This window comes from Myxine glutinosa, chromosome 9 (genome assembly GCF_964187855.1).
Source record: "Myxine glutinosa chromosome 9, kmMyxGlut1.1, whole genome shotgun sequence".
Classification (NCBI taxonomy): Eukaryota; Metazoa; Chordata; class Myxini; order Myxiniformes; family Myxinidae; genus Myxine; species Myxine glutinosa.
The window spans coordinates 136,210,536-136,238,175 of NC_136269.1; the positions used below are offsets into that span (position 1 = coordinate 136,210,536).

A 27,640-nucleotide genomic window follows, 5' to 3' on the forward strand; every position below is an offset into this window, starting at 1 on the left:
TTGAATCAAAGATTGACGGAACCAGCCAATGCAGAATTTATATTGCGATATACCCCAAAGCATTCCGCGGACCTGAACTCATAAAGAATGTGTAAAGAGAAAAAAACCCCCAAAAAACCTACCTTAAAATACATTAAAGATTATAAAGCTGGTAAAGAAAGCACAGGTCAGCACAGTTGCCACGATTAAATACGAATATCGACTCCTCTCTATTATAACCCTAGAGCATGTGGTAAATATTTATTCTTCGGACCAGAAGTATTCTACGGATATAAGGATTTAAATCTCAATAACATACGACGCACTTAAACGTTTTCATAGCCTCTGCCGTCGTGAGTTCGAAATGCATTTTAATTACATACAATTACGTAATGACGTCACGTCACACGCACACGAATGCGGCTGGGTCATGGAGCCGGTGGAAGATACGCCGTGCTTTGGAAGAGCTGAGGCAGAAGAACCACTCAACCTGTGGTGGGTTCAGTCAGGGTTTTGTGTTTGTGTTTGTTCTTGATCTCTGGACGCGACGTCATGTTCGATATCGTTTCGGCTTCTCGTCCTTTGCCCATTCCCGGCTTAGATTCACCCGCCACGCGTTACACGTTTACATCCGGCGCGATATCAAACTCGGTGTCACTACACCACTATTCCTCTTAACCAAACCATGAGCATGACTTTGTTCGCTCTGCAACCATCTCTCCCCGACCTTCCTGATCTCTAGGCTCTCCATCCTCGGGGAAGTGTCCACCCGCTCGAGCTCCAAATTGCCGGGGGATCGCAATGTGCTGCTTCTCGGTGAGATTTGTTTTTAAATATTCTATTATCTCTACTCCTGCCCAGGAATTCGTCTCGAGCATCGTGTGCTCTCAAAGAGCCTTTTGTTTATCTTTAGAATTACGTACTTTAGGGCGTCAACATGACTGTGAACCACGAGACCAAGGCGGGGAGAAGGGAGGAGCTTGTGTGCGGGGCGGGGCTCCGTGGGAAGAGTGGGTCTCTACAGTCTATGGGAGTTAATGATACGGGGTCACCTCGGTAGACTTCTGTGGGGCGGGTCCCCTCGGTAGACTGCTGTGGGTCGGCTCCCCTCGGTAGACTGCTGTGGGGCGGGTCCCCTCGGTAGACTGCCGTGGGGCAGGTCCCGTCGGTAGACTGCCGTGGGGCGGGTCCCCTCGGTAGACTGCCGTGGGGCGGGTCCCGTCGGTAGACTGCCGTGGGGCGGGTCCCGTCGGTAGACTGCCGTGGGGCGGGTCCCGTCGGTAGACTGCCGTGGGGCGGGTCCCCTCGGTAGACTGCTGTGGGGCGGGTCCCCTCGGTAGACTGCTGTGGGGCGGGTCCCCTCTGTGGACTGCTGTGGGGCGGGTCCCCTCTGTGGACTGCTGTGGGGCGGGTCCCCTCGGTAGACTGCTGTGGGGCGGGTTCCCTCGGTAGACTGCTGCGGGGCGGGTTCCCTCAGTAGACTGCTGCGGGGCGGGTGCCCTCGGTAGACTGCTGTGGGTCGGCTCCCCTCGGTAGACTGCTGTGGGGCGGGTCCCCTCGGTAGACTGTTGTGGGGCGGGTCCCCTCGGTAGACTGCCGTGGGGCGGGTCCCGTCGGTAGACTGCCGTGGGGCGGATCCCCTCGGTAGACTGCCGTGGGGCGGGTCCCCTCGGTAGACTGCTGTGGGGCGGGTCCCCTCGGTAGACTGCTGTGGGGCGGGTCCCCTCTGTGGACTGCTGTGGGGCGGGTCCCCTCTGTAGACTGCTGTGGGGCGGGTTCCCTCAGTAGACTGCTGCGGGGCGGGTGCCCTCGGTAGACTGCTGTGGGGCGGGTCCCCTCTGTGGACTGCTGTGGGGCGGGTCCCCTCTGTGGACTGCTGTGGGGCGGGTCCCCTCTGTGGACTGCTGTGGGGCGGGTTCCCTCAGTAGACTGCTGCGGGGCGGGTGCCCTCGGTAGACTGCTGTGGGGCGGGTTCCCTCGGTCGACTGTTGTGGGGCGGGTTCCCTCAGTAGACTGCTGCGCGGCGGGTGCCCTCGGTAGACTGCTGTGGGGCGGGTCCCCTCGGTAGACTGCTGTGGGGCGGGTTCCCTCAGTAGACTGCTGCGGGGCGGGTGCCCTCGGTAGACTGCTGCGGGGCGGGTGCCCTCGGTCGTCTGTTGCGAGGTGGGGCCCCGTGGTAGACTGCTGCGGGACGAGGTCCTGTGGTCAGCTGATGCGGAGCAGGGTCTTGTGGTAGATTGCTGTGGAGTGGAGCTCTGTGGCTGCTGCTTTAGCTTGGTGGAACCCTGTCATAGAGTGTTCCAGCATGAAGCTCTGTGGTAGTTTTTAGGTGGGGTTGGGCTCTTGGAGAGGTAATGATTGTGGTGATTTTTCTGAGATGATTGTGGCCAAATGGTAAAGATGCTGCATTGATCTCCCAGATATGGGTTCAAGTCCAGAAGAAAAAAATTGCAATATTAACTGAAGATTCAAATTCTTACCTTGTGTAAACTGAGCCAGTCTTGTGTAAACCACACTGAGCCTGTCGATTCAAAACCCAGTTTGCTCGTTCGTGCCATTTACTCTTGCCTGGTTGCAATCCACATGTGATGACGGTAGGCTCTTCTTTAGTTTTCCTTTTTCACCATAGTGTCACAGCCCTAATTTGGTCTTCCTTTCAATCCTCAAATGAGTCTGATGTTAAATGGCTGCTGCATCACAGATCAAGCCGATTTGGCACAATCGCATCCCAAACCAGCAACTGCTTCAGGGCCTTCGCCAACAAGTCTCGTGTTTTCAGGTCCTTGTGGAAATGGAAACAGACTCGTGTTGTCCGAATGCATGCTTGAGCGCCCACGGCAATGCATCACCTGTCCATCATGAGCAGAAAACTGTGGACAAGGTGCGATAATACGGGTGTGAGAATATTGTAACGTTCGATGGATTTGGACTGAAGACCCTTGCAATATTTTCCGGACACCATTGTAACGGTTGACTCTGGGGTGGACATAAGGTCAAATCTTCCATTTGGATGATCATCAATTCAGCGGCAGGTCGTCCTTTCAGACCGTATGTTGTCCGCTGTGAAAGACAAAGGGATCCTTCCTTTGGTTTCCGATGTACAGAAACTCCAATGACATCTGTCACCAACGTAATGTATCTGTTTAAAAGTATTGGGGCCAAACGCCAACCCCGGGAAAAGGTTCCACAAATTTATAACCTCCATGAGGGCTTTTCGCAGCAATTCCCAATGGCCATGATTTCGACTTGCGCAGTGGTTATCATTTCCCAAGTCCGAACTGCGCACCAGGACAATACGGCAGTGGTGAGACACACGTTGATTATAAATAATGAGAAGGATGGGTAGGGGGAATAAGGTAAGGCAGACATGCATGGTAATGGCTCCGTTCAATTTCCCCACCACGATGATTCAGATTTTGATAGGTCACGAGATGCGGAATAAAAACGCCCCCATGTGATGCCTGCGTGGGATTGGTGGTGGTTGAATGCAGACAGAGGTGGGAGACAGAGGTGGGAGACAGAGGTGGGAGACAGAGGTGGGAGACAGAGGTGGGAGACAGAGGTGGGAGACAGAGGTGGGAGACAGAGGTGGGAGACAGAGGTGGGAGACAGAGGTGGGAGACAGAGGTCGAGGTACAGGAGGAGGGGTAGGGTAGGGGAGGAGGGGTAGGGGAGGAGGGTTAGGGGAGGAGAGGGAGGAGAGGGAGGAGAGGAGTTGGTGGGGGGAATTCAGTGGAGGGGAGGGGAGTGCAGTGGAGGAGGGAGGGAGAGGGAGAAGATAAAGAAAGAAACGGAGGGAAACACAGAAAGAGACGTGTCTGACATCCCACGTTCAGGCTCCGTATAGCCGCTCGTCTAAGGCATCACATTTTCCTTTGTCATTTGTCTGCTGTGTCCAACTTGCTGGGCTCCGCAGTACATATCTCTTTACTGCAATTTTCCCAAACTATTCGCTCAACTCTCCAAACAAACTCTAACTGAGCTGAGCTCCTCTCCCCGTGCCGTACCCACTGAACTCTCTTGCTGGGACTTGCAGAGCTGGCAAAATGATTCATTTAAAGAGACACACAGACGGATTATGGAGGGAACCATTCAAAGGATTAATGAGAGGGTGAGGGGTTGTGGGGGGGAGAGGGGGGGTTTGGGGGGATAGTGGGAAGCTTTTCAACGCATTATGGTGAGGGAGGGGTTACGGTTATTTCTATAAGCTCCTCAACAAATTTCGACACGTGCTTTATCATTTTCACACAAAAACCACACACTTATGCTGAATGTCTATTAATGGCATAACTTGTCTATTTTACATCAGTTAGCCCCGATCATCGTTCCCCCGCAACAACCCCCCCCCCCCCTTTCCCCGGGAGCATCATATCTGGATTGCACTTTATGAAGAACCAAATGACCTGTCGGTTGGAATTTTTTGTTGTTGTTGAAGGCTCCAGTCACAGACTATATATAGTCCTCATCGAGACCAGGCCTTAAATAATAGACCAGGCCTTAAATAATAGAACTGCATTGATATAAAAGTGAAGAAAGATCGAATAGTGTAAGAGTTTTTGAGGAAGTACAAGATCTGCTTTTTGAAAAGGGGAAGGTCACCAGTGTTTGGAAATACATGAGAAGGTAAAGAGTTCCAGAACGTGGCAGTGGATGTGGAAGAATCGAACATCATAACGGCCCACCCTTGAGATGTAGTGGCTTGTCGAGTATTCCGTGGCCTCGCGAATGGCGGAGGTACACGAGCAGCAAATTCTTGGGAGCAGAAGCCAAAGTAATATCTGTAGAAAAGAGAAAGAGAGCCAACTTGGTGGCGTAGTTTGAGCGGGTTGACTTTGGAGGTCAGATTCGGAGAGTTGATAAGTCGAATTACTTTGGATTCAATTCTGTCCAGTAAGGACACTACCGGTCAAACGTTTTAGAACACCTCAAATTTTCCAGTTTTTATTGAAATTTACGCAGTTGAATGTCTCAATGTACTCTGAAATGAAGCATAGAACAAATAAACAATTGGAGATAAAAAAGAAATCACAGAATCATTTTGTTTAACAAAATTAAATTTAAATTTTTGACTCAGCAAAGTAGCCACCTTTTGCAGGTGTACCCACCGAACACACTCGTGGCATTCTTTCTACAATGGAAATCAAATATTGTTCGGGAAGTTCTTCCCAACACAGTTGCAGAAGTTCCCACCTAATGTGTTGCACTTGTAGGTTGCTTTGCTTTCACCCTTCTGTCCAGTTCATCCCAAACCAGCTCAATGGGGTTTAAGTCTGGAGACTGTGCTGGCCATTCCATGATATGAAGCCTACCGTCTTGTTCTTTTCCTCGAAGGTAGTTTTGACATAGACTTGAGGTGTGTTTAGGGTCATTATCTTGCTGTAGGATGAACCCCTGACCAACTCGGCGTATACCAGAGGGTATTATGGCGCTGCAAAATGCTGTGGTAGCCCTTTTGGTTCAGGGTGCCAGTCACTCTGTGCAAGTCGCCGACTCTGGATCCAGCAAAAAAGCCTCAGACCATCACGCTTCCTCCTCCATGTTTGGCAGTTGGTGTCACACACTGAGGAACCATCCTTTCGCCTACTCGACGGCGTACAAAAACCCTGCGTGATGAACCAAAGATTTCGATTCATCGGTCAATAAGACCTTCTTCCAGTCTTCAGTAGTCCACTGGCGGTGCTTCATGGCCCAGGCAAACCTCTTTTTCTTATTTTGCCATCTTAACAAAGGCTTTCTTACTGCCACTCGACCTATCAAACCTGCAGCTCAAAGTCTTCTCTTCACAGTTGAAACTGAGACTTGCTTACTTCGACCAGTGTTAAGCTGTGCTTGAAGCTGTTGTCCTGTGAGCCGCCGATCACGCAAGCTGTTGACTCTCAGAAACTTGTCTTCTGATTCTGCTGTGGCTTTGGGTCTGCCAGACCTCTTCCTGTCAGAGTTTCCTCGTTTCCAATATACTACTTGTCCAAATATACTACTTGTAGTGCAATATTGTCCAAATGATGCTTCAGAGGGTGTAATAACAGTCTGTTCCAATACTGCTTTTATACAGACAGGGGGTTTGTAATCAAGTAATCAGCAGAGGTTGGGACACCTGTAGGAATTGTTTGCATCAACTTTCAAGGCTTAATTTACTTACATTGCTGCAGAACAGCTGTAAGTTGTTAACCCATTACTTGTTCCCTGAAGAAGGCCTTTTTTTTACTCCCGCCAGGGAGTAATGCATTCACATGTGTCCGTGTGTGTGTGTGTGTGTGTTCGTGTGTTTGTGAACAAGATATCTGGAAAAGTTCTGAACGGATTTGGATGAAAATTGGTGGGATGATTGCCCTTGGGATAAGGAAGAATTGTTTAGTTTTTGGTGAAGCTCAGGATATTATTCCCAATCCAGGAATTTTTTGAAGGATTTTTTTTACCATTGGAAGATAGGGCTCATTTTTAAAAAACATTATCTTCTATACATGTATATTCTATATTTAACATTGTGATATGAAAATAGTTTTCATATTTGTTGTAAATGTAGTTTAAACTCGTGGTTATGCGTTAGAGTGGTGTATTTTTTTAGCAGCGTCGTCTTCAATGTAATTTTTTTTTTTTCTAATAAAGACATATTCTGTCATTTCAAAACCACCAGTGTGTATTAGGTTTCCCCGTTTAATAAAATGTATCGTTTGATACGTATAATGCTTTAAAACTGTTATTTTGCTTGTTTGTTTGTTTTACCTCAGTTTTTTTTTTTTTTTTTTTTTTTTTGTAGTATACTGAATCGAGGCTCGTGAAAGAGCTAACATTTACTTCACAAACAAATCAACCAGACAAACAAAATATATAAAAAGAGGGAGCGGAAGACGAGATGGGGAGAGAAGGAGAAGCACACAAACACAACATTTGAGAGCAGGGAGATGTGTGGAAGGGAGAGGGTTTGGGGGGAGGAGTCGTGGGAAGGGGGGTGGGGAGGGAGAAGTATAAAACACATGGACACCAAGGACTTCCAGGACAGAAGTTGGTATTTCAAAAAAGTGGAATTGGGGTGAAATTAGCGGGGGTAGAAAAGATCAAGGTTTTGGATGGGGCAAGATAAGAGATGGTGGTGAACAGCTGTTTTAAAGACCTGGAGGGTGGAGTGGGATTGAAGAGAGTGAGGGAGTTTGTTCCAGAGGTGGGAGAAAAGAGGAATGAAGGAGTGAAGGTGAGCAGAGAGTCCTGATTTTGGCAGTTTAACCATAAGAGGGTTGCAGGCAGATCTTGTGCGACCTGTAGGAATATTTGCGGGACAGAGCCCAGAGAGAGCTGGGGGGGGGGGGGGGGCAAGGCCAGAGAGGAGTCGGTAGAAGACGGAAAGACCACCAACCTGCCTGTGGTGAGTGAGTGGGAGGCCCTTGGAGTTAGCTTCATCGTGGGAGATTCCAATGATTCTGAATGCTTTGGTTTCAACAGCGTGAAGATGAGCTAGGTGTGAGGCAGGAGCACCAGCCCAGAGGGGAGAGCAGTATGCCATTGAGCTGCGGATGAAAGCCTTGTATGTGGTGAGGAGCTCAGGTGTGCCAAGGAAGGACTTCGCACGACGGAGGATGCCCAGTCGGCGACTGGCTTTGGAGGCAAGATTTGAAATGTGGTTTTCCCAGGAAAGATCATGGCAGATAGTGAGACCCAAAAGCTTGAGTGACAGAACTTCTTGGAGAGGATTATTCAAAAAGTGTATGGCAGGGTTGTCCAGTCGTTCTTTTCGGAGAGACATCGTAAGAGTGTGAGATTTGTCATGATTGAAAGACATGTTCCACTTGTTTGCCCAGTCTGTGATTTTGTCCAGGTCTGCAGAGAGAGAGGAGGCTGCAGACTGCCGATCTGAGGGATGAAGAATGGAGCGACAGAGAGTAGAGTCGTCAGCAAAGAGATAGAGAGGATTTTCAAGAGAGTCAGAGAGATCATTGATGAAGACCAGAAAAAGCACAGGGCCCAGAACACTGCCTTGGGGAACTCCAGCCTGAACAGGAAGAGGAGATGAGAGAAACCCATTCAGGGCCACACGTTGACTACGACTAGAGAATCAACATTTAGCTCAGCGAATGTCATTCGCGGTGTCAGTATTTGATGAACCTATAAAGACTTAGTTCCAAATTTGTCAATGGCTGAGGTATATTAACAAACGAATAAAACAGATTTGGCAAAATTCCAACTTTTTTTTTAAAAGATCGCATATTCACCCAGGGTTGTGAGAGGCTGAAGAAGAAGAAACCTCGCATGGGCTTCCCAGACCAAATAAATAATTCTGGTTCTGGCTCTGCGATTTTCAGGTTTATTTAACTCCCGCTAGGGAGTAACGCATTCGATTGTGTCCGTCCGTGTGTGTGTGTGTTCGTATGTTCGTGTGTTTGTGAACAAGATATCTGGAAAAGTTCTGAACAGATTTGGATGAAAGTTGGTGGGATGATTGCCCTTGGGATAAGGAAGAATTGATTAGTTTTTGGTGAAGCTCAGGATATTATTCCGGATCCAGGAATTTTTTTTGAAAAAATTTTGGGAAAGATTTTTTTCTGTTTTACTGCATTAAAGCTTTTATTCTTATTCTTAAATGATGTTTTTCTCCTCCAATTCCAAGATATATTAAAATAAATTCTCTAACAGTTAGGGCTTACTTTCTTTTTCATTTATTGTTTTGGGCAGAGGGGATGTTAAACAAAATGTATTATTCCAACTAAACCCACAGCGGGAGTATGTGCTCTACTGAGTGGCATTCTAGTTTTACAATATAACTGTGCAATTTACATTATTTCCAGTTTTTGCTGACCTAAACTTTTTTTTTTTTACCTCGAGCAGTTTACTGCTTACCTTTGTACAATTTCAGGTTATTCACTGGACATTAAACTGCGTAAATTTCAATAAAAACTGGGAAAATTGAGGTGTTCTAAAACTTTTGACCGGAAGTGTATGTGGAGCTGGAACCTCCTCAGATGTGAGAGCAGTACTTTAGACAAGGACGAATCAATCATTTATATAGTTGAAGCAACTGTTGAGAGAAGACGAATCTTCGACATCTGAACAGGACTCTTAGTTTCTTCGAGGCAGATATAGCTATTTGTGTAATGTGTGGATTCCAGGATAGATTTATAAGTAAATTAAATCAAATAAATTCCAGGATGGTAGATCTTTAATGAATGCTCATCTTGTGTATGTTCATATGAAGATCGCATGTTTTAGTCCCTTAGGGTTTTCATTGTTGCATTTGTATATAAATGCATCACCTGTGCTTTCAGAATCGTTTTGCCTTTGCCAAGCAACAACATGGATGGGATTTAAAAAAAGAAAATTGGGATGAGATATTACCGTGGCCATGCAGGCATGGATGGATGATTCATGTGCTTTGTGTGAAGGTTGTTTAACACGGTTATTAGTCCACTACTGGTCTCACTGGAGAGGACTATAGGTTTGCTGTGCGTCTGTCCGTCCATCTGTCCGCCCCTCCCACCTGTGGTTTTCCAGACTTTTTCCCATTACCCTTTAGCATATTGAACTGAAACTTGATGCATGGCTTTATTATAAGTTATAGAAACTGCAACTTGTTCTGTAGCTTTGCATACTTAAAACAAATTTTCCTCCTGTATATGGCTCACATGTGCTGAGTGCTTGGAAAAAGAACTAATTGGGACCAGCAGGGAACATGTATAGCAAATAAATTCTCCCTCTTGTTAACCTCGCCACTCAGGTGAAGATGGTTCGGGGAAGACTGCATTGGTAGCTCGACTTAATGGCACCACCGAAGCACATAAGGGTCGTGGGATAGAGTATCGCTACCTGAACGTGCACGATGAAGACAGGGATGGTAAGCCACTCACATAATTACCAGAAATGTCTACTGTTATGAATTCTCTATACAGCAGCTCCCGGAAACTTCCCTTGTGCTAGGCAGCATTATGTTATTACATTTTTGTGGCAAAAGTTTGATTATAGATGAGAAGTGGAACTTGGAGTGTAAATTCTGAATTGCTTCTTGCCTGGCGCTCTCTGGGTGGCGCGTCTCTCCCAGTGCTCCACGGGCAGCTCATCCCACCCGGCACTCCCCTGATGGCACGGCGTGTCCGCCCGGAGCTCCCTGGGCCGCACGTCCCGCCTTGGGATGTCAGACTTGGTGTTTTCCTTTTTTTTTTTTCTGTGCAGAACGTACGTGCTGCAGCGTATGGGTGATGGATGGGGATCCTTTCCACCATAATTTGCTGCGTTTTGCGCTCACGTCTGGGAACATGCATTCTTCACTCGTGTTGCTTGTCGCTGATTTGGCGAGGCCGTGGCAAATTCCAGAGGCACTGAATCGCTGGAGCGCCGTGCTGCGGGACTACATCCACACCTTAAATCTCTCCTCTGAAGAGATGAAGGACATGGAGAACAAACGTGAGTGCGTCGAGGAGGTGCGATTGTTGGATTCTTATGTTATTTCTAAAGCCGCTGTCACACCTTGACGTTTTAGCCAGCATATGCCGACGTATGAAAAATTTGGCTACGTTAAGAGCACGCTGAAGCACGCTGGCATACGTCGTAGTACGCCGAGCTTGTCGACAAATTTCGTGCATGCACAAATTTGTCGACGTATGCCAGCGTATGACTCACACCAGCACTCAATTTTGATACGTCGGCATACGCTGGCTAAATCGTCAAGGTGTGACAGGGGCTTAAGGTAAAAGCACAAACCTGATAAAGCGCAAATCTCAGGTGAATGCTCATCTTCACGTACCATAGTTTAAATGTGGTTCATTCACATCAACGTGACATTTGTTTTTGGGAGAGCTTTTCTTTACCTTTGATGTTGTCCACAGTCATAAAAGAGTACCAGAGTTACATTGAGCCAGGACGTGATGCGAGTCCCAGAGGAGGGCCTGGCTCACAGGATGTGGAGCTTGACGAAGTTGAGCTGACGCCTCTGGACGATGGCACCCTCACTTGCAACCTGGGAGTGCCTATTGTGGTTGTGTGCACTAAGGTACCTCAAAATGACTGCTTGATATGTACGCTCGTGGTTTTTAAAATGGAAACCTTTTCGTCTTCGAGGGATTTTTTTTTTATCGTGCGTCATGGGTCACGTGACTATCCAGCATTGCACCTTGTATTTTGCTTGTGCTCCGCATGAACATGCATATCGAGGTGACTGTCACAAGAGAAGTCCATGTTACAGCTGCCAGCAATCATGCATGATTTTGGCAATGCATCAAAAGTGCCTTCGCAAAGATTTGGTTGAAAGGCTCACAGAGGTCAACCCTTCTGTACCCTCGGGGTATTGCTTGCCCTCTACCCTTGGGGTATCGGTTGTTTTGTACCTACACAATACCGTCCTCTCAGGGATTTGTATTTGTGCTGGGTGGGGATTTAAAATGATGCTCGGATGTAATCTGGGAAATGTGTGAATGTTGGAAGACCCGTTCATTTAGTTTCTCATTTGTGTGAACAAATCCCGCATGAAATGTGAAAATGTGTCCGACTTGGACCGGGTCTCATGTCGGAATTATTGTAATGAGTATGACTGTGGCTTTCCTTTGTATGACATACTATATATATGTGCGCACACGCACACACATACATACACACGCATACACACACCCACACACTTGCACTTTATTGGAAATAAAAATCTATAGGTAATGGCTTCTGAAAGCAAACTCAAACGAAAGATGATCGCAAGAAAGATTTAAAAAAACTATGATTAAGTCAACAAAGGGAGAAAGCAGAACCGTATGTTTGAATATAACCCGAAAAGATTCTCCGGCGAACTAGGGAAACGATTTAGCAAAACGTGCCAAATCTCCTTGAGAAAGCTAAACGTGACAATTTCTGGAAAGGAATATATGAGGACCCAAAATAACACAACAAAGAGGTGAATTGGATCCAAAACTTGGAAGAAAAAAAAACATCTAAAGGAAATGCCTCCAGTGATATTTAATGAAGAAAGAATAAAACAACAACTAGCAAAAATGCCAAACTTTAAAAGCTCAGGCTTTAGACTCACGAGACAAGACAAGAGACCCAACTACCTCATGAGTATCGACCAATAACCTGTCTGCCAACAACGTACAAACTCCTGATGGGAATCATCATAGAAATAATGGGAATCATCATATACCATCACCCAACACAAGAAGGCCTGGAGGCAAAACAGAAGGGATATGCAAAAATGGATGCTACAAAATGATAGACCACCTCCTACTAAACTAGAACGGCACTCAGTAGAGAGCATACCTCCGCCTGGTGAACAGTTTACATTTTGTATCTCAGAGTAGACAAGAAAATCACAATACAGAATGACGTTTAGTCAAAATCAATCACAGGAATCACCATAGGGTCCAGTCTTTCATACCCTGATCTGCTGCTCGTTTTTGGCCATATCACTCAATGGTGAAGAATCACTTTAAATATTCTACTGGCTGGATCTGGATCCGGAACTTCACCAAAATTGAATCGATTCTTCCTTGTCACACACACAACCTGTCCACCAAGTTTCGTCCAAATCCATCCACAACGTTTTGAGATATCCTGCTATGTATCGTTTTTTAGCCCGATCTCCCAATAGTGAAGAATCATTTAAAAAATTCTAGTAGCCGGATCCGAATACGGATCTTCACCAAAATCTAATCATTTCGTCCTTGTCATATACGCTATATTTCTGACAAATTTCGTCCGAATCCGTCCACAACTTTTTGAGATATCTTGTTCACAAACTGACAGACAGGGGTGAAAACATAACCTCCATCCACCTTTGGCGGCAGAGGTAATAAGGCCATACTCGAAAATTGTAACACAGGAAGAACAAAATTATGCACCTAATGGATAGACTAAAAAAAGCTTTTGATATTGTCCCACATTCATTGATGATAAAATGCATTCAGTTGGACAAGATCAATCCCCAAATAATCTGATTTTGGAATACCACATTGATATTACACTCGGGAGGAAAGATCAAAATACCAGGATTGAAGATACGTTGAGGAATCTTCCAGGGAGACGGCCTTTCACCCCTTCTGTTTTGCTTGGCCCTGGACCGACTGAGCAACCTCATTAATGAGCAAGGACACGGATACACCCTGACGTAAAATAAGAGAACGTCCAAAGAGACAAAAAGGTGACATCTTCTTTACATGGATGATTTAAAACTCTTTGCACCAAACAATGGAAATTGGCAGAACGATTGAAGTTAGTGAAACGGTACTCCGACGACATTCAAATGGAATTTGGCCTAGATAAGTGTGCCAAGTGCAGATTCGTGCAAGGTAGACCAACAAAAACGGACAACATAAAAATCGACCTCGATACAACAATACAGGAGCTAGCCAATGAAGCATCATGCAAACACCTCGGAGTAGAAGAGGGCCACCAAATATGTCAAAAACAAATGTGCAAAACAATTACTGAAGAATATCTGTGTAGAACGAGGCTGATCCTGAAAATGTACCTATCTCCAAGGCACAAAATCAAAGCCAAAAACCAACTCACAATACCAGTATTCCAGTACAGCTGTGGAATAGTAAGCTGGTCACATCAAAAAATTAGATATCAAAACAAGGAAACTCCTCGCCATCCACAAAATGTTCCATAAAAGTTAATGCAGCCCAAGAAAGTATCTGCCGAGGAAAGGAGGGTGGTGGCTTGTCAATCAAGTGCACAGGGCGATGACTGTGGGGTTAGCAGAGTATGTAAGAAAGTCAACAAATTACTGAATACAATTTGTATGCAAATACAAAGACAACAAAACAAAAAATATTTTGCACTCACCTCGCAAAAAAGTTCCAATTCCAAAAACAGGTGCGAATAGAAGATGTCGCACAGCAAACCACCGAAACAGCAACAAATACAGCCCCAATAATTGCAAAGAAAAATAAAAATACAAGATGAAATATCAACAACAGGGAGAAAGGCAAAACGGGGGGGGGGGGGGGGGGAGAGAGTTGGACAGGTTGGTGATAGACAAAGAAGGATCACTGGAATGGTTAAGAGGTCAGCTCTATATAGCTGTAACACAATAGATAAACAAGAAAGAGCAATCAGAGATTGCAGATCCTCGCCAGGATGTTTTCAATGGTTTTTAAGGCTTTTGTGTTGAAACAAATATGGCAGCCGAACCACGTGACCGATGACGTCATCTTTTTTTTTTCTCCGCCAATTTATCCCTAGATTATGCTCAATAAATTTCATGTTGATCGGATGAAGTTTTGTACCTGTCGAATTATGACGTCATAATGGAGGCACTTATGACATCATTAACAGATGTTATTCCACATGGAGAGTTCCTTACAATGAGCCATGTCTCAATTTTTTCTATGCAGCGCTTTCGGAGATATAGAGGTGCAAAGTTTTTCGGTTTTTCCAAGATGGCGGCCGAACCACGTGACCGATGACGTCATCATTATATATTTTTTTCTCCACTAGTTTATGCCTACATGACGCTGAAGAAATTGCATCTTGATTGGATGAATTTTGTACTTGTCGAATTATGACGTCATATTGGAGGCCTTGGGTCTGGAGAGTTAAATATTGGGCACAGTCTATTTCAGGGCAAGGCAAATATGTGTGTAAAGTATGGCGATGCTATGTGCAACGATGTAGACGTAGTACTGCGCACAAACAGACAGACAGATGGACAGACAAACCAACCAACCAACGTACTTGCCGGAATTTTTTCCGGCAAGTAACAAACGGCTTAAAATGCAATACCCTCTCCTCAGGCGAGGGTAATAAATAGAAGTAAACAATAAACAAGTCCAAAAGTCTAACAACGACATAGCTGGGCTTGTAAAATATTATAAACCACAAACACACATGATTAGCCTTTCAAACAGTCACTAATGCTGTTTATAGCATTAAACAAAGAAATTTGTTGGAATCCCGACATCCGTGAGGTAAGTTTTACTTACAGAACTGAGCGAAGAACGACTGTAATCTATATACCCCACAATGGTTGGAGGTGTGCTCATTTACCAAGCTGCTAGCTAGCGCTTGCCAAGCCAGCCGTTCCTTAAGGGTTTTGAATGGAGTGCTTGCTCGAATGCTTAAACCACTTGGCGATCTCTCCACAAGAAACTTGGTAAATGAACACACACCCAATGTTCTTGAGACCCAACCATAGATCGACTGTAATCTATATACCCCAAAGAGGAATGACCCTTTCTGCAGCTCCCGTAGTGAGCGGGTGTCGGCCTACTAGTAAATTAAAATGTCGGTCGGTGGAGTCCGCCATCGTAATGACGTAACGGCATAGACGAAATGATGTAACGGACACAAAACCGCCACTACTTTAAGATGCAGAAGATGATATATATTTTAACTTCCAGTACGTTTGCAGTCACTATGAATGGATTAGTGTTACGATTAGATTTACTTTAATATTAACGTTGCGTTATCATTATTTCAAAAATGATATTACTATCAAAAAATCGAGGCGAATTCCTTACTTCCGCGTTAACATTCGTGTTGAACACCGCTCATCATTGATCATGAACCATACACCGCTTCAATCCATTAACTTTCCATTCCCGACATTGGGATTAAAGTACTATGGTTATATTTACTATATTATTATTACGAAAACGATACTCCTGAAACGATACACTACTGTATTAAGAAACCTGGGCTTAATTTGTCTGAAGCGTTCCGAAGGTGAGGAACAACGCCTAAGGCCTTATACGTACCGTACCATATTGTTGGAAGAGCCGCAACGCCGATGCTTTTGATATTTGATGGTCATTTTAACAATCGGTTTGTTTGTGTTTCACACTGAATGAAAAACATAAAGGTAGAGCATGGCGATTGTGATCTATGACAGGTTCGACGATATGTTTTGCCTGAGCAAAATTGGAATTAAAATGGCGGAGTATGGAGAGTCAGCCGCCACACTGCCGTAATGACATCAGACGTAATCACATCACCATGTCATGTGACCAGATCCTCAGCTCTGATTGGTATACGTTTGAGGGGACATGCATGCATACATACATACATACATACATACATACATATGGACGGACAAACACTGTTCTAGATGGCTTTGCCCTATGGGCTACGCCGTAAAAAAAAAAGAAAGACGTCGTGCAGAGAATGATGCTTACAAAATCCATAAAACAAATTTGACCTTAAAAATAATTGGTGGTTGAATTCAGTCACCTGACATGCAAATACTCTTCAATTTTCAAGTCATTTGGATGAAAATTGAGGATTTTAAAAATTTCACCTTTTAAGTTGTTGACCTTTGGCCAATGTTAACCTTTTGTCCGATGTTAACCTTTTGGCCGATGTTAACCTCAAAACCAATTGGCTTCTTCCTTATAACCAACTCTACCTTTTGGTGAAGTTTCGTGAAGATCGGTTTCAAATCGTGACTTCTTGGTGATTGACATAGACAAACGTACAGACAGAATAACACACGTGATCAACCAATACACTTTTTTTTTTTTGTATACAAGATCAAGACTTTTGTATACACGACAAAAAGGGTTGGCGGCAGGAAGGGCATCCGGCCGTAAAACATTGCTTCAAAAAGGGGACCGAAAAACAACAACAACCACGGTCCCCGAAAAAGGCCAACCCCCGCTTGCGGGGAAAAAATGGCCTCTAAAGGTGTTTTTTAAATATTTTTTATACAAGATCGAGGCTCCTGAAAGAGCTAACATTAATCGCACAAAACGTAGAACCGACACATAAAACACAAAATAAGGGGAGCGGTAGACAAGATGGGGAGAGGAGGAAGGACACAAACACAACATTTGAGTGCAGGGACATTGAGAGAAATGTGGGAGGCAGAGGGCTTGGGGGGGAGGTGGGAGAGGTATAAAACATATGGACACTGCAAGGACTTCCAGGAAAGAAGTTGGAATTTCAAAAAAAGTGCATCTGGGGTGAATTAGTGGGGGTAGAAAAGATCAAGGTTTTGGATGGGGGAAGATAAGAGATGGTGGTGAACAGCTGTTTTAAAGACCTGGAGGGAGGAGTGGGATTGAAGGGAGTGGGGGAGTTTGTTCTAGAGGCAGGAGAAAAGGGGAATGAAAGAGTGAAGGTGAGCAGAGAGCCTAGACTTTGGCAGTTTAACCATAAGAGGGTTGCTGGCAGATCTTGTGCGACCTGTAGGAATATTAGGGGGACAGAGCACAGAGAGAGCTGGGGGGGGGGGGGGGGAGCAAGGCCGGAGAGGAGTCGGTAGAAGACAGACCACCAACCTGCCTGCGGTGAGTGAGTGAAAGGCCCTCGGAGTTAGCTTCATTGCAGGAGATTCCAATGATTCTGAAAGCTTTGGTTTCAACAGCGTGAAGCCGAGCTAGGTGTGAGGCAGGAGCACCGGCCCAGAGGGGGGAACAGTATTCCATTGATCTGCGGATGAAAGCCTTGTATGTGGTGATGAGCTTAGGTGTGCCAAGGAAGGACTTTGCACGATGGAGGATGCCCAGTCGGCGACTGGCTTTTGAGGCCAGCTTGGAAATGTGGTTTTCCCAAGAAAGATCATGGCAGATAGTGAGACCCAAAAGCTTGAGCGACAGAACTTCTTGGAGAGGATTGTTGAGAAAGTAGATGGGAGGGTTTTCCAGTCGATCTTTTCGGAGAGACACAGTAAGAGTGTGAGATTTGTCAGGATTGAAAGACATGTTCGACTTGTTTGACCAGTCTGTGATTTTGTCCAGGTCTGCAGAGAGTGAGGAGGCTTTAGACTGCCGATCTGAGGGATGAGGAATGGAGCGGCAGATAGTGGAGTCATCAGCAAAGAGATAGAGAGGATTTTCCAGAGTCGGAGAGATCATTGATGAAGACCAGAAATAGCACAGGGCCCAGAACACTGCCTTGGGGAACTCCAGCCTGAACAGGAAGGGGAGATGAGAGAAATCCATTCAGGGCCACACGTTGCCAGAGAGGAAGTCTGCAAGCCATGAGCGGAGATTTGCATGGATACCATAGGAGGAGAGTTTGGTGAGCAGAGCAGGGTGCCAGACCGTATCGAAGGCACGTGATATGTCAAGGGAGACAGCTCTGATTTCCTGTTTGGCATTGAGGACCTCCATCCATTGTTGAGACAGCAGAAGCAACATGTCCAGAGTAGAATGACCTGTTCTGAATCCAAATTGATGATCAGAGATCAAGCCATTGGAGAAGAGGAAGGATTTGATATCCGAGAATCGTACTTTGTCTGAAGCGTTCTTACTTGGAATGGTACTTACTTGGAAAAATCTTCGATTTTTGGAAGTAATAAACGCACAAGTGACATTGCATTGCAAGTCTCATTCCCCCTAAGTCGTGCAATGTTTGATACCTGTTCGTTCAAGTAGGTTCGTTAGTGGTTAAGATTAAACGGTTAACGTGGATTGGTTAGTTGGTTCTGGTCCATCATGTACACGAAACGCATCTTCACTCGCATCTTGTATGTTTGGGTGTTAACCAACTTGCGTTTAGTGGAAATGAGTGGAACGTTTGCCCAAAACCAGAACGGGGAGTTGGCATTGGTTTTTATTTATTTTGTGGTTGTACAAGCATCAGACCTGTTTGTTTCATTTTGCCCTCTTCCTCCAACCAGAGTGACGCGCTGAGCATGCTGGAGAAAGAATACGATTACCGAGAAGAACACTTTGACTTCATCCAGTTCCACATTCGCACCTTTTGCCTAAGATGTACCCTTCGATGGCCTCCCACGTTGTGATTGGATTAAATGTTTTTCTGGCAGGGATAGATGCAAACGTGCCTGTAAAGGCTTTTTGGCCCATCCCGTCGTATCGCTTCTTCACTCTAGTCACCCTGATTGATGCACGTGGAGTCCCATGAAATCCCTGGAAAAGTAAATGCATCAGGAAAATTGGGAAACAACCATCCTGTTCTGGATTTTATTTTTTTGTTGATGCTCTTTTAAAATGCTATATCTCCTCCCAAATGGCCCCCACCCTCCTTTTCTTCATTTTTGGGAGTTTTTGCATCTGAGTTCCACAGTCTTTTTATTTCCAAAATTTTTTTCCTGCTTGAAAAGTTTTGTTCAGTCCGACAGGTTGCTGCACAGGTAGGACACTTACCTTTTAGCTGTCCAATCTCGCTAGTTTCGATTCCCGAACCAACTGTAAACTGTTGGATTGGTGCTGCGCAGGCTGAGCATTTGATCATGAGGTGTGCTGTCCCTCGGATACACGTTAAACTGGGTATTCCTGCTTAAAAATAAAAATTGGTGGATGGTGAAGATCCCACGCCGTCTTTAGCGAAGAGTAGATGAGTCACCGCCAGCACCCTGAAGCAAATGACAAAATCCTGCCCAAATTGGCTTCGAACATCAGCCTGTTCATGAAGAACTTGGACCAAACTCCTCCCTTCCTCCCTCTTTCCCCATGGCCAACTCCACGAAAGGTGGGATTAATTATGCACGCACTAATGTAGTCGTAGTCACTAAATTATTTCACTAAAAGTCACTAAATAATTTATTTTCCACAGATAATTTCTCAACAACATGTTTTACACAATAAATATAGAAGATTTCAAATAAAATAGGAAATTTGAAACTACATTCCTTCTAGTTTGCCACTCAAATTTCCCTCAAACTGAGTCACTTTGCTGATAAGAGGACCACGCGCTTCCTTCTTCTGTTGTCTTGCACTCGTGTTGTTATCTCCGGTGTCTTTCCACAACTCTTGTGCAGGATCACGGCATGGACTTGATCGATAGACTGGCTATTTGCAATCTCCCACCTCCTTGTAAAGGGTTCCCATCAGCCTGTACAAGTATACCATGTCTTGGTTAATGTGTCCTAAAAAGGGAATTCCTTAACACCATCCAGATGGTGCTGCTCTCGTGTATACATCCATCAAGGAGGACAGGAACGTTCAGCTGCTCTACAAATACCTAGTGCACAGGCTGTATGGTTTTCCTTTTGAGACTCCTGCACAGGTGGTGGAGAAGGATTCCATCTTTATGTGAGTGCTTCTCTACCTTTATTACTCATCTTTAAGACTGCAAGGGGTGCATGTGTGGTGATGAATTTTGATGTTCCTCTTAGACCGGCTGGATGGGACAACAAGAAGAAGATGGCCATCCTGCACGAGAGTCTGCAGTCTGTCAAATCAGACGATAGGTACGAGGAGGTCATTCTCCAGCCATCCATCAGGAAGGTAGGACTGGAGTTGGAGTCGTTTTTGTTTGATGTCAAAGGTTGCAGACACGAGCCGATTACATTCCTGTGCACGCTACACATGAGTGGACTCTGTAAGGAGTGGAATATTCGAAAGATTAGTTATGGCAGCACCAAGGATGCGGGTTGGATAACTTTTATTGTTACTTTTACAATTGTTTGCCATGCAGCGTCAGATTAATAAGTTTGAACCAGTTTTCTTGCCTCAGTTGGTACAGGAGAAAGAGTTGACGTCTGAAGACGAGCAAACGTTCCTTTCAAGGCAACAGGTATGTGTGCACCTGTGAACGTTTACACCTATTCACGGTTTTTGTTGGAAGGATCCTTTCTTTGCCGGAATTTAAATTTTGCCGGAAAGATCCACACCCTGCATTTAAATCCCAATGGATTTTACAGCAATCACGTACGAGGAATTTACATGGATTCTGCGTTTTTTCTGAATATCTGAGTTCCCCCCCCCCCCCCCACCCCCACCAGATTCGAACAGAATCACAAAATATTTTGAGTGATAGGTGTTCTATCTTGAGGAATATTCAACCTTTACCTGGACATACTTTAAGTAATGCCAAGCTGCCATGGTGTGCATATGGTCTTGCTTTAGATGATCGCTTGGCATCATTCATATGCAGCATGTGGTTGTGGGTTAGCTGACAAGAGTGACGGGTGGAGATGAGAGTGACGGGTGGAGATGAGAGTGACGGGTGGAGATGAGATTGAAGGGTGGAGATGAGAGTGAAGCGGTAGAGAGGAGATGGGTGAGGGGTGGAGAGGAGATGGGTGAGGGGTGGAGAGGAGATGGGTGAGGGGTGGAGAGGAGATGGGTGAGGGGTGGAGAGGAGATGGGTGAGGGGTGGAGAGGAGATGGGTGAGGAGTGGAGAGGAGATGGGTGAGGAGTGGAGAGGAGATGGGTGAGGGGTGGAGAGGAGATGGGTGAGGGGTGGAGAGGAGATGGGTGAGGGGTGGAGAGGAGATGGGTGAGGGGTGGAGAGGAGATGGGTGAGGGGTGGAGAGGAGATGGGTGAGGGGTGGAGAGGAGATGGGTGAGGGGTGGAGAGGAGATGGGTGAGGGGTGGAGAGGAGATGGGTGAGGGGTGGGAGGTGGGGGGGTTGAGGAGAGGAGAAGAGTGAGGTTTTTACCCACTTTGTAAAACTCTTCGTGCACCATCTAACTGCCCTTGGGTGTCCCACTGGTGCCCCACTAGTCTAATAAATAATCCCTATAATGTATCGAAAAGATCCCTAAGACCTTCAAGACCCTCACACCATGAAGACCTTCAAGACCCTGAATACCCTTTAGACCCTTAAGACCCCTTTACCCACTGGCATTCCCTCAACTCACCATTTTATATAAACCTAAACCAGCATCGCCTTAACTCGCTTCTTAAATAAACCCAAACAAGCATTACCCAACTCACCATTTAAAATAAATTTAAATCCCTCCCCCTCCCCCCTTCAAATAAATTTGCTTTCATTGCTTGGAGATTATAACTTGGAGATTTCCCCACGGAGTACCCCGGCTCAGCAGCAGAAGCCTTCACGGCGATCCTTCTCGTTAAGTTGTTGTGGTAATCTATACATACACGAAAAAATACATCAAAACTGCAATGCCAAAGGTTTATCTTCAAAAAAATAATCAAAAATATATCAAGGCACATGGTGCACAAAATGTCAGTTGATCCTTTTCAAATCTCAAACCAACATGGTGGACATCCATCACGAGGTTGGTTAACGTTAATTTTTGTGTATGTATTTATGTGGAAGTGATTGGTCGTATAATGAAAGCAGATGACACAACAAGCGTTACGCCTAGGTCCCCCGTCGGTGAAGACGTGGTGACCCAATTTTCAATAGCGTTCTTCCTTTTGCCTAGATACACCCACACACCAGATTAGAAGTTGGTACTTCGCTTATTTTTCAAGATATTCAGCTCACAAGGTTCAGACATACATAGCATCAGACATACATGGTGGCGGCCATCTTGGATTTTGACGTGGGTTGCACCCACACACCAAATTCGAATGCGGTCCTTCGCTTACGCATGCCCACACGCCCACACGCACGCACGGACGGACAGACGGACAAACGGACGGAGGGGAAAACCATAGTCCCCCTTTCGCTCCGCGGTGCGACTGGGGACGAAAAAGGGGGGAAATAAAATAGCAACATTTTTAGCAGGCGAGGCACCACCCAAGGTACCACATGTCACACCAACACAGGCACGTGGGGGGCAAGTTTAAAGAAGAAGACATAAGCAGATTGTTTCTCTGTAATGTTTTCTAGGAGTTTTAATAAATAGTTTCTCATGAGTTTCAAGAATACCTGGGCAGGTATTTTGCAGTTTCTCTGGAAGAACAATAATTAACATGGCTGAGTTTCTCTGTAATGCTTTTTGAGTTTGAAGAAGAATAATTATGATAAGCAGATCATTTCTCTTATGTTTTCCCAGTTTGAATAAAAAGTTTATGGCAAAACGAATTATGACAAAACTTGGTGGATGAGTTGAGTAGTTGACAAAAACAAGCAATTATATTTTGGTTAAGGTTTGGATGCCGATCGGGCCTTGTCAGTGTGATACAAAATGTAAACTGTTCAGCGTGGTGGAGATATGTGCTCTACCGAGTGCCTTTTGAGTTCCCTTTCTTTAATTGTTAATATGTTTTCAAACACAAGCACTTTCATGCCCGAGTAGTCCATGGTGGAGCAACAATGAAATGAAACGTGTTCCTTTGCCCATGTGCGTTACAATTTTAGCTTGGCACACAGTGGGCAAAGAATTGAAATCCCACAATGTAGCACATTTGGATAAATTATTAATAAATTCACTTTGTCTGCTCTTTTTCCTTTACAGATGGTGATTTCCAAGCAGCCTTCTGCAGCTCATCTTGGGGTAAGTTCCACCTTTGAACATCGCTCGGACTTGTACTTGACTTTCTGAAAAATCCGCTAATTTTTATAAATAAATAAAAAGAATAAATAGTATGGTCATGGAAGAGTGGACAGAGGAGAGAAGGTTGTCCATTTAGAGCATTGTGTGGGGAACAGGCAGATGTTGAGCAGTTGGATGAATGAATGATTAAGAAATTAGGGAGAGGGAAGCCTGCAGACGAGAGGAGTTGGTGCAGTGAGGGTTAACGGGCGGTAGAAAACATCATAGATTGAGAGCTGGTCAGAGTTTAATCATAAACTCGGGGCCAAAAGGTTTGATGCTCTTAATCATGTTACATTACCTTGACATCCAGCAAAACCCATTTCTTGAGTTGCACATTTCCGGTATTTGGAAGTGGCAGACCCTTAAAATCCCTTTCCGGAAATATTTCCACCTGAGGCTGATAATTATTTTTTGCCATTATTATTTTATGGCGTTTTGTATCATACTGACAAGGCCCGATCTGCATCCAAACCTTAACCAAAATCCAATCTCTTGTTCTTGTCAACTACTCAACTCATCCACCAAAAATGGAAATCACCAGCATTTGCATACAAGGATATAAGGGTCCACAAAGGGTCTTCATCAAAAATTTGCACCCAATAATTTATTTTGTTGCAAACTGCTCTATTCTAATGGTATTGTTACAGACGCGGTTTTAGATGTTATTTTACCGAGCGGTTGGTATTACCGCGTCCGAACAGTTACTCCCCGATTAGCCCGATTCCACCCGACGTTGACCAGATCGCCCCACAGATATTCAATCGGGAAACCTCTAAAGCGACCGAAAGAGAAGGAAAAGAGAAAAAGACAGAGTACGGAGGAAGAACAGATTTATTATACACACACAAGCAAAAAGGAAGAGCGACCAAAATTATTTACAAGCAATGGATGGAAAAAGCAGTCACACAGTGCATCGTTAGCTTATTCTACTCAATTTACTTAATCCCAAGACAACGAGTAGGACAGCCGACGTTCACACTTACTCGGGGGATATTGCAGGCAGGTAGGGCTTGAGGTGGATTGCTTGAGAGGGAGGCAAGGTCGGAGGCAGCAGCTCTCAATTCCTCGCGGTTTTTGGCGGGAAAACCCTCCGTCGCGTATCCGCTGCTGTAGACGTCACGCGCTGGTTCGGCACACCTGCTCCTCTTCTTCTGGTGGAGCCGTCTCCCTCCTTTCAGCGCGTCTCTCCAAAGCTGGTTTCCTTGCCGAGTACCTCTCCTCTTTGGCTTGGAGCGTTTCGCATCTCACCGCTCCTCTTGGTGCCGCCTCTTCGCTCATCTCCCAGGTCATCTCCTAAAGCAGTCCCTTACAGTCGCTTTTATAACTCGGGGCGGAATCAAGCCGCCGGCTGCGAGGGCACGCCTACCGGTTCGCTCACCGCGGTGCTGATTGGCCATGCGACCCTCTGGCTCACTCCTCCCCTCTATGACGAGGTGGAGACACGCCTTTCTTCTCCGAGATTAGCACATGGGCAATGGCGGCTTGCGGGATTGAACACAACTCGCACCCTTTTGAAAGGAACTTTGGAGAGCGGAGATGTTTGGGGAAATTGCAAGGGCCTACTCTTATTTTGTTTGATACAATGCAAAGTCAATCTAGTGGGAAACACAGATTTAGCCTACATGGAATAAGGAAATACACTATTTAAAAAGATACATCGTGACCTGCGTGTAAGTTTCATGGAATTAACTAGGAGGACGGCTGCGACCATTATTTACATTACGAGGGTGTTTACACATAACAAAACCATACTTTTTTACATTCGTTACACTTCCTCCAAAATTGTTACACTTCTTAAAAACCGTTACACTTCTTAAAAACCGTTACACTTCTCAAATTCGTTACCCACTTCTCAAAACCGTTACACTGCACCCTCCTTTCTTCAGGCCCGTCTTCGGGCCTACTAAACTTTAACTTAGTGTGACACGTAGGACGTAGGTGTAATTCCCTCTACAATTAACCTGACCCTGAGTGTGACAATCTTAAAACACAAATAAGTATGTCCCCCTATTGCATTGCACCCTGTCTAACAGACTCAAGCCCACAGCTAACCGAATTACGGAATTATTCTCAAACTATACATTTACGGTGGGGAGCATTATTTACAATGACGTGATTTCTTATTTACAACGCAACCCAGGACCTGTGTTTTTTTTTTTTTTCTTAGGGAACAAGAAAAAGAAATTCCTGTTGGGAGGGAGGAGACAGCACGCATTGCATCGATGCACCAGCACCAACACCACCAAAGCACCCAAAAGCACCAAAAGCACCACAAAGCACCAAAAGCACCACTCGGTGCGCAGTCACCATGGTTCTTAATAAACACAACAAAACAACTGGTGGTGGTCTTCTCTTTCTCTGCTGGGCCGATGTTCTTCCCGACGTCTTCTGGCTTCATGCGGCCTATTTGGACATAATAAAAAGCACAACTTGTGTTCGTTTTTATTTAGGGCCTCAGGGGCCAACTAAGGGTGGTCCACCTGTTTGGCATAGGTGCCACCTTACCGAGGTCCGCAAGCAAGATTCCCTGGCCACTATGGCCGGTCTCCAACAGAGGTGCCCTGCCCCAGAACCTGGGGTCCATCAAGTGGTACTTGGCCGCAGAACAGCGGTCCATAAAGTGGTACATCAACGCAATGCATGCTGGTTCTGGGAATCTCGGGCGCACAATGGCCACCTCACGCACGCTCCCCTCGGCACCCAATGGCGCACAGGTCATGTGGGAGACAAAAGAAAGACAATTGAGCGAGGGGTAAGGTCACAAGGGTACACGTCAATAAGGCAATGCAAGGCGAAATGCGTACGGAGGGCGGAGTGAGAAAGCTCGTCCCTACCGTACGTCACCCCCCTGTCACCTACACTACCCTTGCCCTTACCCCATATGTACAAGATCTACACATTACCAATTCGTCACTACTGTCACGTCTTCCCCATATTTCCCCTATACCAAATTCGTCTCCACAATCCCTCTACTTCAAAATTTGCCATCACCAAATTCATCATCAATCCTCATAAGGAGGCAGAGATGGAACATCAAAGCACAATGTCACACCCACGTCATGATGCGTCTCACAATCCAAACATTTGCACAGTAAAAAATAATTAAACATGGCATGGTGCGGAGTACCTGTCACCTCAGGTGAGTGGATGCAGATGGTGCGAGGAGATCCTTCTTCCTAACTATCCTCTAAATGACTTTAACACACTTTACACTACCCGGGGTCTTTCCCTGCCAATCCATTGGCCAATTTACACTATGGGTTCTAAAAACCAATTCCCATTGCCCAAACTGTGGTGCTTCTCAATTTGGGGTCTCACTCCCCCGATTCATCTCCCGGTGCCTTCGCACAATTTCTGGGCTGCGACGTGTAGCTCTCCCAGCAGGTCTACCCACCTGCACACCTCCACCACTGCAGTTGCCACCCGAGCTTACCTAGCTCCTCACCCTAACCTAACTAACTGGGGAAGGCCCTCTCCTGGCTCTGTCACCCCTTGGTGCCCTCTGGCACTGGGCTACTCGGGTCCGTCCTCCGGATCCTCGGGCCCCATCCACAACATCTACTACCGGCTCCCAGAGCCCAGCTGCGGCCTCACCTGGCCGACATCCTCACAGTGGTGGAGCGCCCAACCAACTACACACACTAACAGGCTACACGCCCAGCCATTTCCACAACACTAATGCACCCATCCAAAGACCATTCTTTCACCCGCACCACAGATGCCAATATCCAACCACAATTTACCTGTACCCTCTACCTAACACTTACACTACCCGCCCCGGGTATCCGTGATGGGGGTCCACTCTTCCCCCATTCACACCTTCGCACCATCCACTCCACTCCACAATTTCCACCATACTCACTCCACGACCATCCATTCCTATACTCCAGATATTCCACACTACCATTTATTCCACACAGCCACATACACCTGTTGTTGCACACCTGTGCCCTCACACCTGGTGCCACCTGCACCCTCCTTTCTTCCTGGAGCATTTGGTCAGCACAACACGCAATCACCACTACTCCCTCATACATTGCTCCATTCACCTGTTCAGTTGCACACCTGTGCAATCACACCTGTTCAATTCTCACCTGTTCAATCTTCACACACACGGCATCATCTCAGCTAACTACTCCCCTCTGAAACTTGCGCTTCCCAGTCGTCCCTTTAAACTATTGCGCTCCCTCGTCATTATAATCCACACTAATCTACCTGCGTCCCCACTACAGGTATCAGTCACTAACTAACCTTAACGTCACCTAATGTCATCTTCGCTAGATCCCTACAATATAACCTAACCCACCCGGGCTAGTTTTCACTGCCATACACCCCATAATCTATTGCGCATTTGCCCCACCTGTGAGGGATGACAGAGTTGCCATCCCACCACATGGGGCGTTCCCACTATCATCCCCCCCCAGTCCTCTGACGCTACGAGCCCCCGTCGCAAGAGGTACTGGGTCCTGCCTCGGCATCTAGAGCCGAGGCGATCCATGAGGGCGCCTGCTCGCCGGCATAAGGTCTTATCCGGTCGGCATGGACGATCCGAGGGGGGGCCCGTGGCCCCATTTTGATTTTAATGACCATGTCACAGATTTGCGACAGGACG

General features: G+C 45.9%; 1 protein-coding gene across 3 annotated transcripts in view; it reads left to right on the forward strand.

Annotated features, from left to right (window-relative positions):
• The first annotated feature begins 385 nt into the window (after nt 1–385).
• LOC137434881 (cytoplasmic dynein 1 light intermediate chain 2) overlaps nt 386–27,640 on the forward strand; it is a 61,396-nt gene continuing 34,141 nt past the window's right edge. For 2 of the 3 annotated variants that reach the window (XM_068128057.2, XM_068128056.2), the window contains exons 1-10: nt 386–474; nt 722–795; nt 9,683–9,799; nt 10,135–10,365; nt 10,788–10,951; nt 18,509–18,602; nt 19,748–19,883; nt 19,967–20,078; nt 20,308–20,367; nt 22,948–22,986. In XM_068128057.2, coding sequence (XP_067984158.2) covers nt 410–474; nt 722–795; nt 9,683–9,799; nt 10,135–10,365; nt 10,788–10,951; nt 18,509–18,602; nt 19,748–19,883; nt 19,967–20,078; nt 20,308–20,367; nt 22,948–22,986 — 1,092 coding nt within the window. In that variant the 5' untranslated portion in view covers nt 386–409. Of the gene's footprint in view, nt 475–721; nt 796–9,682; nt 9,800–10,134; nt 10,366–10,787; nt 10,952–18,508; nt 18,603–19,747; nt 19,884–19,966; nt 20,079–20,307; nt 20,368–22,947; nt 22,987–25,195; nt 25,878–27,640 lie in introns of those variants that run through there. The other variant, XM_078784978.1, reaches the window with a different exon arrangement.